Source organism: Cyclopterus lumpus, chromosome 18, assembly GCF_009769545.1.
Source record: "Cyclopterus lumpus isolate fCycLum1 chromosome 18, fCycLum1.pri, whole genome shotgun sequence".
NCBI classification, from domain to species: Eukaryota; Metazoa; Chordata; class Actinopteri; order Perciformes; family Cyclopteridae; genus Cyclopterus; species Cyclopterus lumpus.
Window position 1 is genome coordinate 10,539,033 of NC_046983.1, and position 16,572 is coordinate 10,555,604.

Below are 16,572 nucleotides of genomic sequence, written 5' to 3' on the forward strand. Positions count from 1 at the left end.
GAGAAGCCGCTTTCACGCAGGCTACTTTATTGTCTAACTGGACAAAAACAACAACAGTCAAGAACACTGTTACCTCTTATAATTTGTTCCAGCAATCTGCAGCTACATTAATACTTATTTTGAAACAGCAATCCTAGAAAAATATAATTTGAGCTCAGAGACAAGGGTGATGTTGTCAGTGTTGCCAGATTGGGCTGGTTTCCACCCAATTGACCATGTGCTATGTCCCGCCCACGAATGCAGAGGGGCCTATCGTAGCGAAGGGTTCCGCCAACTATCCGTCGCTCTAAAATCTTATGAAACAAGCGCTCATTTTACAGTCAACACACAGATTTTTAAAAAACAATCTGTAAACTTTTGATTAAAATTTATTGATTAATTTAATTCAAAAATCTCCTTAAGTCATTTTCAAACGACAGTTTTTGGTAAGTGTACTGATATCGGTTGGTCCTCGACATCCTCGCAGTCCCAGGTGTTGCTAATTAGCAGGACGGCTCAGGTGCTTTTCCTAAGCTGAGTTCAAGCACTCCTCGTAAATTCCCAACAAACCATTTTTATTGTACTATACATTTTTTTTCTTCTACAATCGGAAAATAAAAACTGCCACTCTAAAATGTCTTGGTGACTGTTATGAAAATAAATCAGGGTTGTACTGCAATGTAAACTAAATGGAGCCTTTTCCGATGGCTTGCACCCACCATTATTCAGTGTTAATAAAGTTTGGTGCCATTAAATGTTGAAAATACAAACCCACACGCTCGGTAGGTGGAATTCCCAGTTCAAGAGAACAATATAAAGAAAAACACAATCTACTCCAATGAGGGCTTTTTAGATGTTATTTAACTCACTTCAACTCATATAAATGCCAAAATCCCAAGTAAGCCATGGTTATCATGTAGATCTGTTGCTCAGAGCTGTTACCCGTGGCCAGAAACAATATTGCAACAATAATGGTGCACTGAAAGGCATGATTGACAGCTTCAAATCCGTCCTGCATCAGGGCTACGAGAAATGTGAAAGCCTCCTGTGCATATTTAGTTCCAACAAGCTGGGCGTACCATACAACACACATTTAAACATAATTCTATTATTATTATACATTCTGCTGCAATCTTTCATCAGCCAAACATTGCTTATTATCTACCTTCCTTCTAGTAGCCTACATGCTGTAATCTGTTTCCAACTGGGTTAAAGCATTTGCTACGTCTGCTGCTCAATGCCACATTTAATAGGTACAATCACATGTACGATTTAAAAATAAATAAAAAGCCTTTAAAGTTAATCAAATGCACACGAGCACGAAGCAAGACATCTGTTCCTGTGATCTGAGTGCAAGAAAATCAACCGTGAGTCAAGTATGAATGTGCTGATTTAAGGAGGGTATTGAACCAAAACAAAAACAAACAACATGAAATGAGAAGTTGGCTAGAAAGGAGTACGGTAAGAGTGAGGGCAGGGGGAACATTTAGCAAGAAGGGAAAGACTGGTAAGTTGGCAGAGGGAGAAATCCTATGAGGACGAAGGCCGCGAGTGAGCTTGAGGGACAGTCTGTGAGAGTGAGGGTGCAAATGGAGAAAGCAGCTGAGCTCAGCTGATGGCCCTTAATGAAGTACAGCAGCTGTGAATGGAGGGGCCCACACTGACAGGCCGAGTCCCACTCTGACGGATGGTGAAGACACACACACACACACACACACACACACACACAGAAACTATGCTAGACGTGCTGTGCAATAAGTAGCAGAGCGCTGAGTGACAGAATATTGTCAGAATTCTCCGACTACATTGCACGCTGAGCACTTTCCCTTCTCTCCCTGTAGCGAACAACGGAAGATTTATATTCCGGTCCGGGATTGACATTTAAAAACATAAGAATACAAAATTATTATCCCATCTTCATTGTATTTGCGAGTTGTCTTCCTACAAGTGGCAACAAATAGATTATTTGATGCAGCTGAAAGGGGGGGGATGTTAATCCATGCCCCACCTGTCAATCATGCAGTTGACATGTTGGCACAAGCATACATATCCATTTGGTTTCCACATGTTTATGTCTTTTTGACAACTTATTGAACATATTTTGAATATATTTTCCAGCATTTTGGTGCAGTTCTTGGAATACCTGTGGTGAATCCTCTTCATTGTTACTGCTGGAGAATGAAGACATGCTCAGGGGCAATGTGTGCTGGGGAGTGAAAATGTCCAAAAGTTAAATAATGCTTTAAAGAATATCTGTGTTTTTTTTAAGCAAGAGTTTCCTCAATTTAATAAAAACAAATGTTTTTAAACCAATGTTAAATTAAGTACACAACTGCCACATGAATAACGTCTTAAAAATGTAAAGACTTGGGCGAGAGATGGAGTGACACATAAATCAACACATGCAAAGGAAGTTGCAGGAAGTAAAAGTTGACAACGTGAATATGAATATCAAGTTGCAGTTTTTATTTGGGTTGCAAAGTCCTCTACTTCCCTCTTGAGGATGAAAACGGCATGTTTATTTTATGTTCCGAATCATCAAAATATCAGAAGACACTTCCAAAGTATGACATGGTTATGTGATTAAGGGAAATATGACAGCAGAGAACATTACGGATTGTGGTTGAAGTCCGGTGATGTAAGAACTGTGAGATTTAGAGCCTGTGGAGTTTAGATTTGAGAACGCAGTTCTTAATATAGAAGGTGCATTAGGATACATGACAGCAGGTGGCAGCACATCACTAAGTATCCCAGCATCTGAGGAATACAATGATGTACATTTTTGTTTCAGTAAACACCATTTATTTTTTATCGTCAAGACTCATAATTTGACTTGTTTCATATTACAAAAAAAAAAGATCAGCATTGCTATATTCTAAACGTTGTGCACTTAAATGACATCGCTTGACACACATATGGTTAAATAAAATTGTTTATTTAACAATTATTAATCAATATAAAATAAAATGTTTCAAGAATTCCTTCAAATCACAGAATTGTACAAATCATGGCTCCAATCTAATGTGGTCATGACATAGAAAAATACAAAAAGGCACTGTGCATTAGAGTCTGCTTCATATATAAAACATCTTGAACCGAAACGTAGTTCACTAACAGATTATCATTAATAACCCCGCTCAAAAAAACAACAACAAACGCTCATCCGTCTCTAGATGACAATTGTACATGTCCATGTCCTACAAGTGCAGACTTGCTGCGAATAGGAACTATTCTTAAGAAACAGGACAGAGAACTGCATAATTGATTTAAAAAAAATTAAAAAAATTAAGCTAATAACTGTACGGAGTGTGAACAGGAAATAATCAAAAACAGAACTACAGTGCAAAGACAATAAACACAGTTCAGGATGTGAGGAGTCACTGTCACATACTTCTCTCCCCTTAATCAATCAATCGCCATATGTACCCATCACCGCATAGGCCCTGGACACCCTGGTGGTCAGAGAGGTTAGACCTCTGGTTGAAGTTTGACCAAAGAGACACAAATAAATGACCATATGTCTTACTTGCAATGTTCAATAAACTCCCATGTACCAAAAGGAAGCAGGGGCCTCATCGGTCATGTGACGATGTCTCATCGCGGCTGTCCTGGAGCTTCATATTCACACGGATCCTTGGGATCCATTTTTAAGTTGTGCCAAAAGAGTGACCAATAGGCTGAGTTACTTTCCAAGAAAAAAAATAAAAGCTAAGTATATTATTTCAAAAAGAGATAAATGGGTCAGACAGCGTGTAACACTAAAAATGGGTGTATTTAAATAGTAGAAAAGTAGAACTGCAAGAATTTAGTGATTTCTTCACGTAAAATTAAACGTTTAACCTATTGTGAGGTAAAGTGGCTTTTTGTGACACGTTCTTCACAAACCGAACCCCTTTTTGCTTTGGAGCTCCAGCAGTCTGAACAGCAACATGTTTTAGGCATGATTCTTTTCTCTGTACCTTTCTGGTGCTCTTTACTGTGCAAATTCATACATACATACATATACACCAATCCCAGTCAGTAGGAGTCAAACTGTGTAGCAGCCATAGTGCATAGCAATTATTTTTGGCATCCAGTCGCTGGATTATACTCGGTCAATTGATGCTTTTGCTAAAATCATAAGAAACCATGCTCATCGAGTCCTTTTGAAGTAATTGGGTTCCACTTTGCAGTAGTCTTTGTGGTCGGATAGCCTGCAAGACAAAAGCCAAAGAATTAATTATTTGAGACATATCCAAAAAGGATTTTTCTTTAAAGTTACGCAAATAGTAATATCATTGGTACCTAATTCTGATCTGCTTTTGGAAAGCTCTGGTGGCTGAACATCTGGCAAAGGGAGCCTCCCTTCCACATCACTCTCCCCTGACGACGCATGGTCTTCTGCTTTCATGTAGGCAGGTCTCTTATGGTATTTGGCCCTGTAGGTGTCGGTCATACAGCTATCCACGGAAAAGTAAGTGGTGGGAAGAGCCATATCCGTCAGACCGGGGGAGTCTGTGCCGTCGTCGTATCCCAGGTTTGGACTGGGTAACCGGTCGTCACTCTCGCTGGCCGACAGATCATTCCTGTCCTGATCCGATGACCCCGACTTGGAGCTGGCGTCTGATGAAAACCTGTGCTCGGCAGGTGTCTCAATCCACCGACGGAGGAGGGTGGTGTGCGAGAGTGGGGACAAGCCATTTTTGGGTTCGTAGTGGGGGCTCGACCGCATTGGCACTTCCGGCGGTTGGAAGTGGGCAGATGGGTCGGCGGGACTGCTGCCAAAGGTCCTGGGGGGTAACGGTGGGGGATAGTTGTGCGAGAAAGGGTCCGTGTGGGCGACGGCGTCAGTCTCCTCTTGTTCAGAGAACGGTCCGGCGAGGTCATCGGAGCTGTTCCACTCCGAACTGCTGGTCTTCGCTAGGTAACGAGGCACGGGGCTCACGGGGCTGCCGTCCACGTTTTCCTCTTGTTCGCTGTCCAGACCGTCGTTCTTTTCAAAAATCCCGGGAGTGTATCGGAAGGCTCTTCTTCTGTTACATGGGAGAAAAACAAACAGCAGTAAATGACTGGCCCTTGTGCTGAACCAACAGACGACTTATACCCCGTTCTATTAAAAAGACCTTTTCTTACCTTTGTATTGACGGACCAGATAGGACGTCTTCATCTCGTAGATCTGGAGATCGTCTTCTTTGTTCACCTAAACAAGAATAAAGTCTAGTGAGCATTTTATATCACAACACACTCATTTGTAAATCCATGGGCATCACTAGCAGATGGTCAGAAAAATAGAGCTAGGTAACATCCGTCATTGCTTTTTTTATTTGAACACAGCTACAGTACTTTAATTTTTCCTGTCTCTCCAGCAAAGACATGTTATCTAACAGGGGTCATGGTGAGGCCCTTTGCCTGGTGCTGTGAGAGGAAGTATCAAAGCAGCTAGTCTGGCAGAGCGCCCTCAGGCCCCCCGTGTACCACTCTGACTGTCTGATCCAGCCAAAGAACGTGGCCCCTCAAAGGGAATTTGGGTTCATATCCAGCTGGCTTTGAGCTAACAGTGCTAATAAAACAATAAGGACCCTGAATGAACTGGAGCAGATTTAAGAGTTGGATCATACGCAAGGCAAACTACCATCAATCTATTCAGGTCAATCGGGTCATAATATGATGCCAATAAATGATGCTGTAATAAATCTGAGATAATGGCTGACTTTAGCCATTAGAGCAGCAAACCCACATGTTCAGAAACAGCTCCCTAGGTGTGGGCTGGTGTGGAGCTTAGCCAAGTTAGCAGGGTGGGTGTGATTTACAAGGCCTGAGACAGACAACAGCTGACAAACAGGACAAGGAAGAGAGTGAGTGGCTGAGGACCATCTGTGATGCGTCAGCATACCCTCTCTTCCCCCCCCCCCCCCCCCCTCATGTGCTCTCTCAAAGCATTAGTGGCTAAATCCTTTGTGCTGGCATGCAATTACGCCAGGGTCAGACTCCAGACTCCAGATCCCCTCCACAACACTATTGCATTTTTAAGCCGCTAAGTCCATGTGGCAATTCACAATTTGATGACGCTGATCTGCAATGTTGGCAAGCAATTGCAACAATATCATTCTCAAAAACAAAAAGAAAAAAAAAGGAAAATGAATGCCGTTTACAATGCTTTCTCTCTAAAATCCCCTCATCTTTATGGTCACATGACTGTTGCCAGGGGAGAGCTTGAAGGAGAAAGCAGCTGTATTGTTGGGTTCTCATTGAAATCCAAAAGATGCTTTCGGAAAACAGCCATCAAATAATTGGAATTCAAATCAATTCTTCAGGTTCAGGTTCAGGTTCGTCTCCAGACAACATTCATGGTCGGTGGAAGTTTTTGGGACCAGTGCTGTCGCCGCGGATGCCAGCAAAACAGATGTACTCAAGGTGTCCTGCTGTTTACATGGCCTCCTGCACTTGCCTGGGAAACCGTCCATGCACTGCGATTGCATGGATGAGGCTGCGGGTCGGTGGCGTTCAGTGTACCATCGAAACTGCAACAAAATGTCCCATTCACGCGTTCACTTGGAAGCAAGTTAGGATTCATTAGGATAAATGAAAGGGAAGCTGTCTCCTGTGCATTCATTGGTTTCAGCACTGAATCAATGTGTGAGCGTTCAGCGGTTGACATATTTTAGAGTGCGCTGCTATATATTCATCTTTTAAAAACACTTGTAAAGACCGAGATACTCTACTCATGGAAATTACTTACGACCGGCCTCTAGTCCTCTTACAACATAAGGCATAACTCTGAAAAAAAAAAGTTCAAAAGAGGCACCTGTTTGGGGCCTGCTGTTATCCACTCAGTTATTTAGGACGTTTAACTGAGGGAAACAGAGGAGTGATCTGACATCATTTCAAATTATACCAACCAGAGTGAGAAACTCAGAGGAATTACAAAATGTGCCTCTAAACAGACCATGAAAGCAAATACAAAGTAGGTTTTGAGAAATTGTACATGCAAACATTTCTGACAGCCCTTTGAAGCTTTGTTGATGCGACAAAAAAAACAAAAAAAAACTCTCCACATTTCAGTTCTAAGGCTGTCAAGTGGAGATTTGTAGTTCTGTGCGTTCTGCTGTCTGGGGTACTTAAAATTCTTGAACATCAATCAGACTCTCAGGCATATTTGCAGTTCAGCTTTTCATTGAGTCGTGAACTATGTGGGGAAGAGAAATTTAGTTTCCCCAACTATTTTATCGGTCAGTGGCCAGAACAACAACAACAACAACAACAACAACAACAGTCTACCACGCCGCCTTGATAATGGCACAGCCATGGAAACACTATGCCAAATGCAACAATGGAAATATGTATCCAATTCCTCATTCACGGCCGAATAGCATTACAGCTCTCATCACGCCAACTCACGGGCACACATTCAGTGCAGAAGATGTATGCAAACAAACACAATGGACAACAAATCCATTGAACTGGATGAAAGGCGAATATTCCTCCTTTTGATCTTTTTCTGAACTTTGTGTCACAAGCATTGTTCCAGATAGGATATACATTGCATACAAATCATAATTTGGGTTTTTTTGTACATACATGAGTGTCAAGTAAAGTACACATCTCTTCTGTTAATGTAATCATAATAATCCATCAAGTGACAGCTTCTCAAGTGAGATTCTATGAGCTCTTGATGAGGTCTGCAGGAGCCACCGGAGCCAATAAAGACCAATTGAGATTTTCTGTCAAGCCAGCGGGCTGAAGTGCACCCATCTCCTACAGCCGTGACCTTTCAGCTGTTATGGACCGAATGTGCAGAGACCATTTCCCTATTGGTATAACGTAGCTCAATGAGATCTATTCACAACAAGGACACTAAGGTGATGAAGAGAGGCCTAGACCCAGACTAGAGGTCCCTCATTTAGTCAAAGTGGCACCCACCCACATGTCTGTGATTTCAGAAAGGATTTGGGACTTTAATGGACAACTGGAATCTGCTCAGCCTTCACCGAAACTGCAGCTCAGGCCGGACTAACACTGCTGAACTTGGGCCAAATTGCCGTAGGACACATTAACTGCAGCTTGTCAATACAATTTGCAGACAGCACGGCGTAGACTTCCCACACGGATGTCAAAATGGCTCCCGAAGAACCAAACTCAAAAGGCAAGTTTAGGTTTAATATTTATACAACTCGGCACTAAGAGACATTCGCCAAATGAATCAAGGTCAAACTCAAGATACAGCTGTGGATACTTTTCAGAAACAAAAAGAAGTCTTCTGAAATCGTACTAATCAAAGAGGAGGCTGAAAGGCACTAAGGGGAAAGTGTGAGTGAGTAAATAAAATCCTTAACTACATATATACTTATACAAATACACATTCCACAAACAGCTTAGTTTAAAACGGAATTTAGTGCAATCAATCATGAACAGATACGGACAAGCCTTTCAGGATTATTTCAGGGGACATTTAAAACTAAAAAAGACTAAATGGTATCATAGGGAAACAACAAGACCAGCATTCAACATGCCCCCCTTCCCCCCCGTGTAACAGCTATTTTCAACTCTGACTAAAACTCAAGGAAGATAAATTATAGCTGCCGTTTCTATGCTGCATTGTATAACTCTTTGGGACCTTGAACTAACTGCAAAGCTACTAAATGGCATTTTCATTGCCTCATGTTTGAATACCACCTTCTGACAGGCCCAGTCATGTCATTTTCTGCCCGGCTGGGCACAGCTGGGTGGCCCCTACAAGCTCACTCATCTCCCCCTCTTATTCAGGATTAACTCAGCATGTTCTTATTCAGGGAATTAGTCAAGCTCTTTTTTTTTTCTTCTTCTTTTTTTTTTAAAGATACTTGTTAATTTCAAAAATATATATCTTTCCTCTCTGTGCCAATACTGTGCATTACAAGTAAGCATGCGCTAGATAAAGAATGTGAAGCGTGTCCGGGCGACAAACCCCTCTGTGCTATTCATGTCATCTAATCTCCCCTCATCCTGTCTAGAAGATAAAAATAAACATTATTGCAACTGCGCAACATGACTCATATTTGAGGCTTTTTTTTTTTCTTCTTTAACAGTAGTTGTGTCCAAACTGATCCCCAAGATGTCGTATCCCCGTGGATCTAGAAGCCGTTTATATATTCACTGCAGTTAACGACGACGGGTTCTTTTTTTCCCCCTTTCCTATTTTACCTTTTTATACGAATGATGAACGACAGACAAACTGACACAAACCAGATGTTTTTTCTGGGTTGATGTTTCCTTTAAGCCCATGTACACTTCTGTGTGTGCTGCATAACATACATAAACTTTACTCAGGAAAAAAAAGGTCACGGCCAGTCAAGGAGGAACCAGAGCACACTTATTTCCATACAGTATCACAGCCTTCAATCAGGCTGTGACCTTACACTACTGATGGAACAATAAATCAAGGACATTGCTTAGAGCTATCTTAATGTTTCAGATGCTTACTACACACAGAAGCCCATTGGGCAGAGTTAATTTCTTTAATGTCAGGGCCAAGCCTTTGTGGCTTATTGCCACGATGTAATGCACCAAAAGCCATATTTCTTCTCGATTTGTACAGCTGTAAATTACAAGATGATAGCGAAACATTGGAAATGAATCCTTCCAAATGTCTATATGTAACAACACTGAACCACTAAATATTAGCTCTCTCTGTGATAAGGCACACACAGGTGTAAGCAGATGTTGTTAAACCAAAGTTATTAGTGAGCAGAAATATGAAATAATGCAAGTGTGAGAATTACTTACCGGTGGAGTATGTGGAGTGCAAGATGTCTGCCTTCAAATCATCACTTCTTCTCTGAGGAAAGTGATCCCTGAAACACAAAATCAATTAAAGTATTCATTAATTGTGGTTATAAGGTTATCATGACTGATTTTGTGGTGTAATCTGATACCAATTACTAATTTCTGCAGTATTATTCTTTACTTCATTGTGAAGAAAATATCTTAGTCAAAAAAGACGTGCTTATGTTTATTTTGTTCCCGTTTGTAACTGCTGTGCTTTGCGTGTGCTGTTAAATGTTTAAAGATGTTGTAATAAACTAAATAATACTGGTTGGGAAAAGACCATATGCCATATTACCAAAATAAAATGAGGTGAACTCCATAAATGTTTTGTGACTTCAGGCTACAACCTAGAATAAAGAGATGGGCTTGAATAATTCACTTGCGGTTGAGGAAGTCAGCGATCGGCTGGCTCTCCCCTCTGAGTACAGGAGATGTCAGCTAGCTGGGATCATTATCTCCAAACAAAACCTGTACTACAAAGCCATCAAATGACATCAAAACATTATAAGGCTGGCACATCTGCCTTGTGTGCATTTATGTTAAATGGGTCTTGCTATTCTTAGAGCGGTGTGTTTGCAATGTTTAATCATTTACAGATGGCAGCACTTTTGAGACTCAAATCCATAAATGATTAGGGCAATAGTGGGATGACAAAGCGGAGTTCTGACACGCGTAGCAGACACAAATTGTGTCACAGACATATCTTGGTCAAACATTGCCTTCGCCAAGATTTTGTGTACTTGGCGGATACAAAGTTAGATCTCAGTCCGTCTATTTACCTTGTGAGGTGCAGCTCAGGAATGGTCTGCAGGTCTTTGGAAGAAAGGTTGTCTACCACAGGCGAGTCCAGATTTGCTGAGCCATTGCTGAGCCTGTCACTACTTTCGTATCCAGATTCAGTCCGCTGGATCTTCCAGTTGTCGTTCCGCACTTTAAGAGGCGCCGAGCCCTTTGACCTGTCTTTGTCACTGTAGCCGCCCCGGCTATCCGAGTCCAGCGAGCTTCGGCTGCCACCCGTTTCAAGCCTCTGCTCATCCTCATAGATGGTCATTAGGCTTTTAGGTTTGCGTTCTTCTCTGCCTCCCCACGTAAAATCTCCGTCTCGCTCTCGGTCACGGGAGGGCGACTGACTACTGGGTCTTCTCCGTGGGCTGTGCTGCCTTCGCTCTTGACTAACCGAATTTCCACCACCAACGCCACTTAAAACACTGTCCACGTTTAACGCCTCACGCATTGGCTTCCAGGGGCGGCTGGGCCTGCTGCTGCGGCTGTTGCCTCCGCTTGCCGGACGGTCCCGGGAGTCTTGGCTGCTGTCAGTATCATATCCGTTGGGGACTTGGTCTACTCTCCGACTGTGATGACCACTGCCGATACTGGGCACAGTGGGCAACACTTGGACCCTCGCGTGAGAGCGAGGGGGCTCATGCGAGGACCGTCCACCAAGGTGGGGTGTTCGCTCAGTCCGTATGGGACCTTTCCCTTGGCTGCTGTACAGACGGGTTTCCAGGTGTTGTTTGAAGCCATTCTCTGGAGGGGAGACGGAGCGGGAGTAGGTCCTGTCCTGACCTGGATCTGGTTTTAAACAAAAGGAAGTTTCGTGAGAGCTTGAACTACTGCAGCTTAACACATTCAAAATGGATTTTAAAATCATGATCTAAGAATATAACACTTGTTTGAATTTTTTAATTAGAATCGTGTTAAAACATATTGAAGCAGGACTTCAACTTCAACTTTCCTCACCTTCAAACTGCCAAAATGACTATCTATCTATCACCTGATGCCAAAAGACAGAGTCAGGAATAACAATGCCAAAACCAAAAATTGACTTTCACTGACACCTTGACACAAAGCTGTGCTAAAGCCCAGCGCCAGTTGTGCCGAAAGAGAGAGCAGGGCATGACGACAACAGGGTTACTGACATTTATGTGTGCACATGACAGGAAGGTGTGAATTACAGCCAACAGGAATCAATTCTCTTCCATAGAGAGTGGACACAGAGGGTAACCAGCTCAGGTGCAGACAGTCATGCAGGTTCACATGATAGAAGGTATATTTGTGCGTGTATATGCACACATGTGTGACACAATGTGTCTGCTATTCCAAGGACATTTCCAGCCATAATAGTTTTTTTAATATGGCCAGACATCCTTCCTGAAAGCGAGTTCCTTCTCTTCAAGCTATACATGCACCCACACACCCTTATCTATCGACACAGCAGAGACATTTCAGATTTTGATTCGTCGGCAAAAAAGTTGTTTCAATCTTCACAAAAAAAAAAAAAAAAGAAGCAAAAAGACTATTCTATTTTATTTTGCATGAAAAATGTGCGTTTTAGTTTGATCGTGCGAGTCCTCAATTAAATGGGAAGGTTTGTCTATCCAATTCATTTTCATAACATAAAGCTGACAGAGTGCTTTGCATTGGAGTCATCAAGTAAATGACCTGGAAGATCTGATTTGCAGTAACATGACGTTTGAAGGAACAAAGAGTGAATTTAATACTTCATATAACTGTCAGTCCTTGAGAAGGCTCCCAAGAGATACAGTCCCTGTTGCTTTGGATTCTGCTGACTTTGTGCTAGAGTTAAATCACTCCAAACATTGCTCTCTACGTTTTGGTCGTATACATAATACCTGTGTGTTTCTGCAATGTTGTCGACAGTACACAAGGCTGTGGACCATGTTGGAAGAATGGTGAAAAATGTCTAAATCAATACTGCCAGAAATCATTCATAAATACCTTGTGGATATCCCACAGTCCGATATGAGCAGCAACGTTGCTTAAGCTTTTCTTCAGTGTTTTTTTCCTTTTCTGGAGAAGACTTTTTCGCAAGTGCTAGCACTTTGTAAGTCAAAGTGCTAGCCTGGGCATGAGCGCCGCTGCTGTAAATGTATACTACTTACATTAACTGTAGTGTCACCTCCAGCCTCACCATTCATCAAGGCAGAGACACCAGACTCCTTAAGCTGACTGCATTCAATCATAATGGGACGTGAGCTTGCTGCTAACACAGGCTACTGTTGTTGACATGGTGGATTTGGGAGTGTGTTGCAGTTGTGCTCCATAATCCCTTCACTGATACTTAATTGAAAGCAGTGACGTACGAAAAGAGTATTAAAGTAGCAGACCAATCAGCCGACTGATTAGAACCAACACACAAAGTGTGAGGCAAGTGGGACACGGGCATATAGTACCAGGAATAGCATTTAAAGTTAAATTCACTCTAATTAAATCATACAGTATTAGTATTTAAAGTGAATGTTTGGAAATGCAAATGTTTGTGTAGACCATAGAGCGGAGAACCAATGGCTCTAAATATGAGGGGAGTGGGATGAAGGCAGGCTCCGCCCGACGTCAGCACTTAATCCCCTCTCTGACACATTGCTCCCGAACCAACGGTTACATAACGGTTGGGGAAGTGGAAGGCTAGCCTTTTGTATCTTAAAGCCTGACAGTTATCATGTGTATACAGTCCACATCTATGAATCCACACACTGTCTATGTGTGACCAACCTCTGTAGCGCGACTCTGGCCTCCGGTGACCGCTCCGATCAGCCTCTCTTCTGGGTGGATGCATCCCGCGCACCACTGCGGCTCTCTGGGCAACTTCTCGAGAAATATCCCTGAGGCGGCTTTTGGGATCGCTTGTGCCAATTTTAACTACAAAACAAAAGAGATGACAGGTAGAACCATGAAGAATTTCGCACCATTTCCCTAATGGAGGGACAGAGGGGATATAACCGGTATGTAATTGATAATGATTTTACATTTTATTTTCAATCTCAGTTCTTCCTACATCAGGTGGGGATTTCCACTACTGCAGACGCCATTAAAATGATTTTCATCTCAATGTCTAATCTATTGTCACTCCATCCTCTCCCGTGTTACTGTTTTCCATTTCTTATTCCTGCTGGCAGATTTTCACTTTGAAACGTAATGATGACTCATGGCACTGGAAAACATGATCACACTGTGGTTCTGTTAGCGGTCTGCGGGTTCAACGGGAATCTCTGAAGAGAACATTCTCTCTTTTTTTTGACTACATTTGTGAGACTCTATATTCTCTTCAGCACGAAAAAAAGAAAAGAAAAACAGAATGTGTGTAATAGTTCACAAGATGACGAACCAGAGTTTAAAAAGTTGACTTCAGATTGGACTTTGGGGCTTCTGAAAGCTCAGTGACAACAACGAGACATTCAATAGACAAAGACGTATTGCGTGTTAAAAACATAGTTTTGTTTAGGCTGATACTTGTTTGTAATGTTGAAAGAATGTTCTTAACAAAAGGAGGAAACACACTGATTAAATGACTCGAGAAGAGGGAAACGTATGCAGTGTGTTCCTCCACATTGAGTTAAGAATGCAAAGAGAGGAAGAATCCTAACTCTTTTAGTCTTTTCATCTATCCCCTCTTACCTGGTCCCCGATCTCCACTGGTCTGAATGCTGCCCCTGCTGTGGGTCGAAGGGGTCTTCTGCTTGAAGGAGCCTTGGCCCAGCAGAGTGTTTAGATTCTCCCTAGTGAAGTCCAGCTTCTTGTGGGCTATAACTGGAGACTCTACGCCTGTGGAGGAGGAAAAAAGGAAACATAAACATTTTAAAATGTCACGGTTATGCCTTTTTGGCAGGATTTTCTTTTCCAAAACGCCATGTTACTTCGGTTTTATGATTAAAAAAAATTAAATTAAATACACAGACTGCAACTGACACTAATAAACTGAATTTAAATTACAAAATCCATGCAGAATTCTGCCTAGTTTATGCAGGATCATCCAGTTTGGTCCGGCGCCCTGTCAGCTCTGATGGGCAGTGAGCGGCTGCCACAGCTTGGACCTGGGGCACGGCCAGCATGCAGAGTTGGAGGAGGATCTCTAAAGGGGATCAAAACCTCACCAACCAAACAAATCCAGGGATACATAATCCAAACCGCAGAGATATTCAGCTGTCATCAACAAATGTTCATTACTGCCCGCAAAAAGGCAAAAAAATATGATCTGGGACTTTACACGTCCTAAAAAGAGTTTTTTTTTTGTTTCTCTGAATTAGATTTCCATTTAAAGTTATTTCTAAACGGGGGAGTGGGGGAGGGGGAGTCATATCATGCTCAACTTCGAGTTCATATTTATATTTTGGGTCTCTACTTACATGCTTTAGCACCCATCTAATCTATCGCCAAATGTTAAAGATTAATCTAAAAATCCCACAAAGTGAATTATATTTTGACTAACTGTAGGCCACGTTATTGTATGATGCAGCACACAATAAATACAAATGTACTGCCCATATCCTGAGAGTACACTTTTCCCACAATAGTAATCAGAATAGCAGAAGTGGCCGACAGGCAGAGGGGGCCTACAGGCAGAGGGGCCCTACAGGCAGAGGGGCCCTACAGGCAGAGGGGCCCTACAGGCAGAGGAACAGTATTGGGCCGAGGGTTCATTTTTCTACTGTGACACACCTGGTTGAAAACCATCAGTTTCCCTTCAAACTCTTAATCATGAAATTAGCAGGCAGATGATTTTATATGTGTATTTAGCAGCAACAAGAACAGGATTAAAACAGAATATTGATGGCAACTAATTGTGGTAGCCATAGCTTGTCCCTTTGAGCCAGCCAATGCTCTGATTGACTTGAAAAAAGGTTTTCCTAAAGCCATGGGTGGAGATAATCAGATGATTTAAATGAGCCTGCAAGAGACATAAGAAAGGGAGGCAAATGTTTGTTCTGATACCTATGCAGCCCACAAAATAGGTGCAGACAAAATATCAACGGGGCTTTTACAGTATGGCACTATAATCAAATACGTGATTTGGGATGGGATCATGGTTAGTGAAAACAAAGAATAACACCCATCAATAAACCGCAATAACAAGATAAATATATCGCAAAATGAATTTTTTATCAGGGTCATTATTCCCATAAAAAAAAGTTGTCAGTCAAAATAGTTCACATAAACCACCGCAGAACCAGGATTGATGTAGTCAGTACCTTGCACGTCTCCATTGACAGAGGTCTTGGAGTGAGACTGGCTGCTGTTTTGTCTTGAGGCATCATCTGCGGCGATAGCACTCCCATCTGGGTTGGCGTAAAAGAGGAGGAGAGGCTGGAAGTGACCTTTGATACATTTGCTGACCACATCTTTCCACCTGGAGCCGATCTACAGCGAAAGACAAAGGAAAAGGTGGTCAATGCATCTGCCGATGTAAGCACATTGAACTCCGTAGTTCTGCACCAGTATGTAGGATAATACTTAAAAAGACTACCTTTACTGTGAAAATAATCCAAATGCTTTCTTGGGGGATCAATTAATTTGAATATATAATTAGAACGAACTTGTACTTAATTTAGTTTCTTGTGACCCCCGATACCTTTTCATTTCATAAAGGGATATCAAAAAGGTTTTTGTTCTATAACAAATCTGACACAAGGCATGACCAGAACCAAGTCAAACTTCAACAGCTTCTATAAGATTTCTTGGCAAACTTCAAAGCAAAACCGCACCGTTATTGTGCAGAGTCTAATTTGTGATATATCCCACTGAGGCCAAATAGCCCAATCACATTAACTAAGCTGTGTAAGGTGCGTGTCATGCCACAAAGGCCCCACAAAGGCAAGCTGCAAGCTAACAGATGCTTGTGTGCTCCTTAATTAAGCAAATAGAGAGATGTGATAAAGAAGAACTAATGCAAAGCATTACAATTCTTTTAAAAATGGACTCTTGATGTGAACACTTACTGTACTGTAAGAGCACCATGAGGCTAAATCATGCCAATATAATACTGATGCAGCAATTTAAAATAAAAAACAAATA

At 42.0% G+C, this 16,572-nt stretch overlaps 1 protein-coding gene across 2 annotated transcripts in view; it reads right to left on the bottom strand.

Annotated features, from left to right (window-relative positions):
• Nucleotides 1-3,887: 3,887 nt before the first annotated feature.
• Nucleotides 3,888-16,572, bottom strand: part of LOC117747972 (inactive ubiquitin carboxyl-terminal hydrolase 53-like) — a 28,028-nt gene continuing 15,343 nt past the window's right edge. For both annotated transcript variants that reach the window (XM_034557526.1, XM_034557527.1), the window contains exons 10-17: nucleotides 15,750-15,918; nucleotides 14,179-14,325; nucleotides 13,276-13,422; nucleotides 10,542-11,334; nucleotides 9,721-9,788; nucleotides 5,092-5,158; nucleotides 4,264-4,991; nucleotides 3,888-4,172 (exon numbers count right to left, since the gene is read on the bottom strand). In XM_034557526.1, coding sequence (XP_034413417.1) covers nucleotides 4,096-4,172; nucleotides 4,264-4,991; nucleotides 5,092-5,158; nucleotides 9,721-9,788; nucleotides 10,542-11,334; nucleotides 13,276-13,422; nucleotides 14,179-14,325; nucleotides 15,750-15,918 — 2,196 coding nt within the window. In that variant the 3' untranslated portion in view covers nucleotides 3,888-4,095. The remainder of the gene's footprint in view (nucleotides 4,173-4,263; nucleotides 4,992-5,091; nucleotides 5,159-9,720; nucleotides 9,789-10,541; nucleotides 11,335-13,275; nucleotides 13,423-14,178; nucleotides 14,326-15,749; nucleotides 15,919-16,572) is intronic.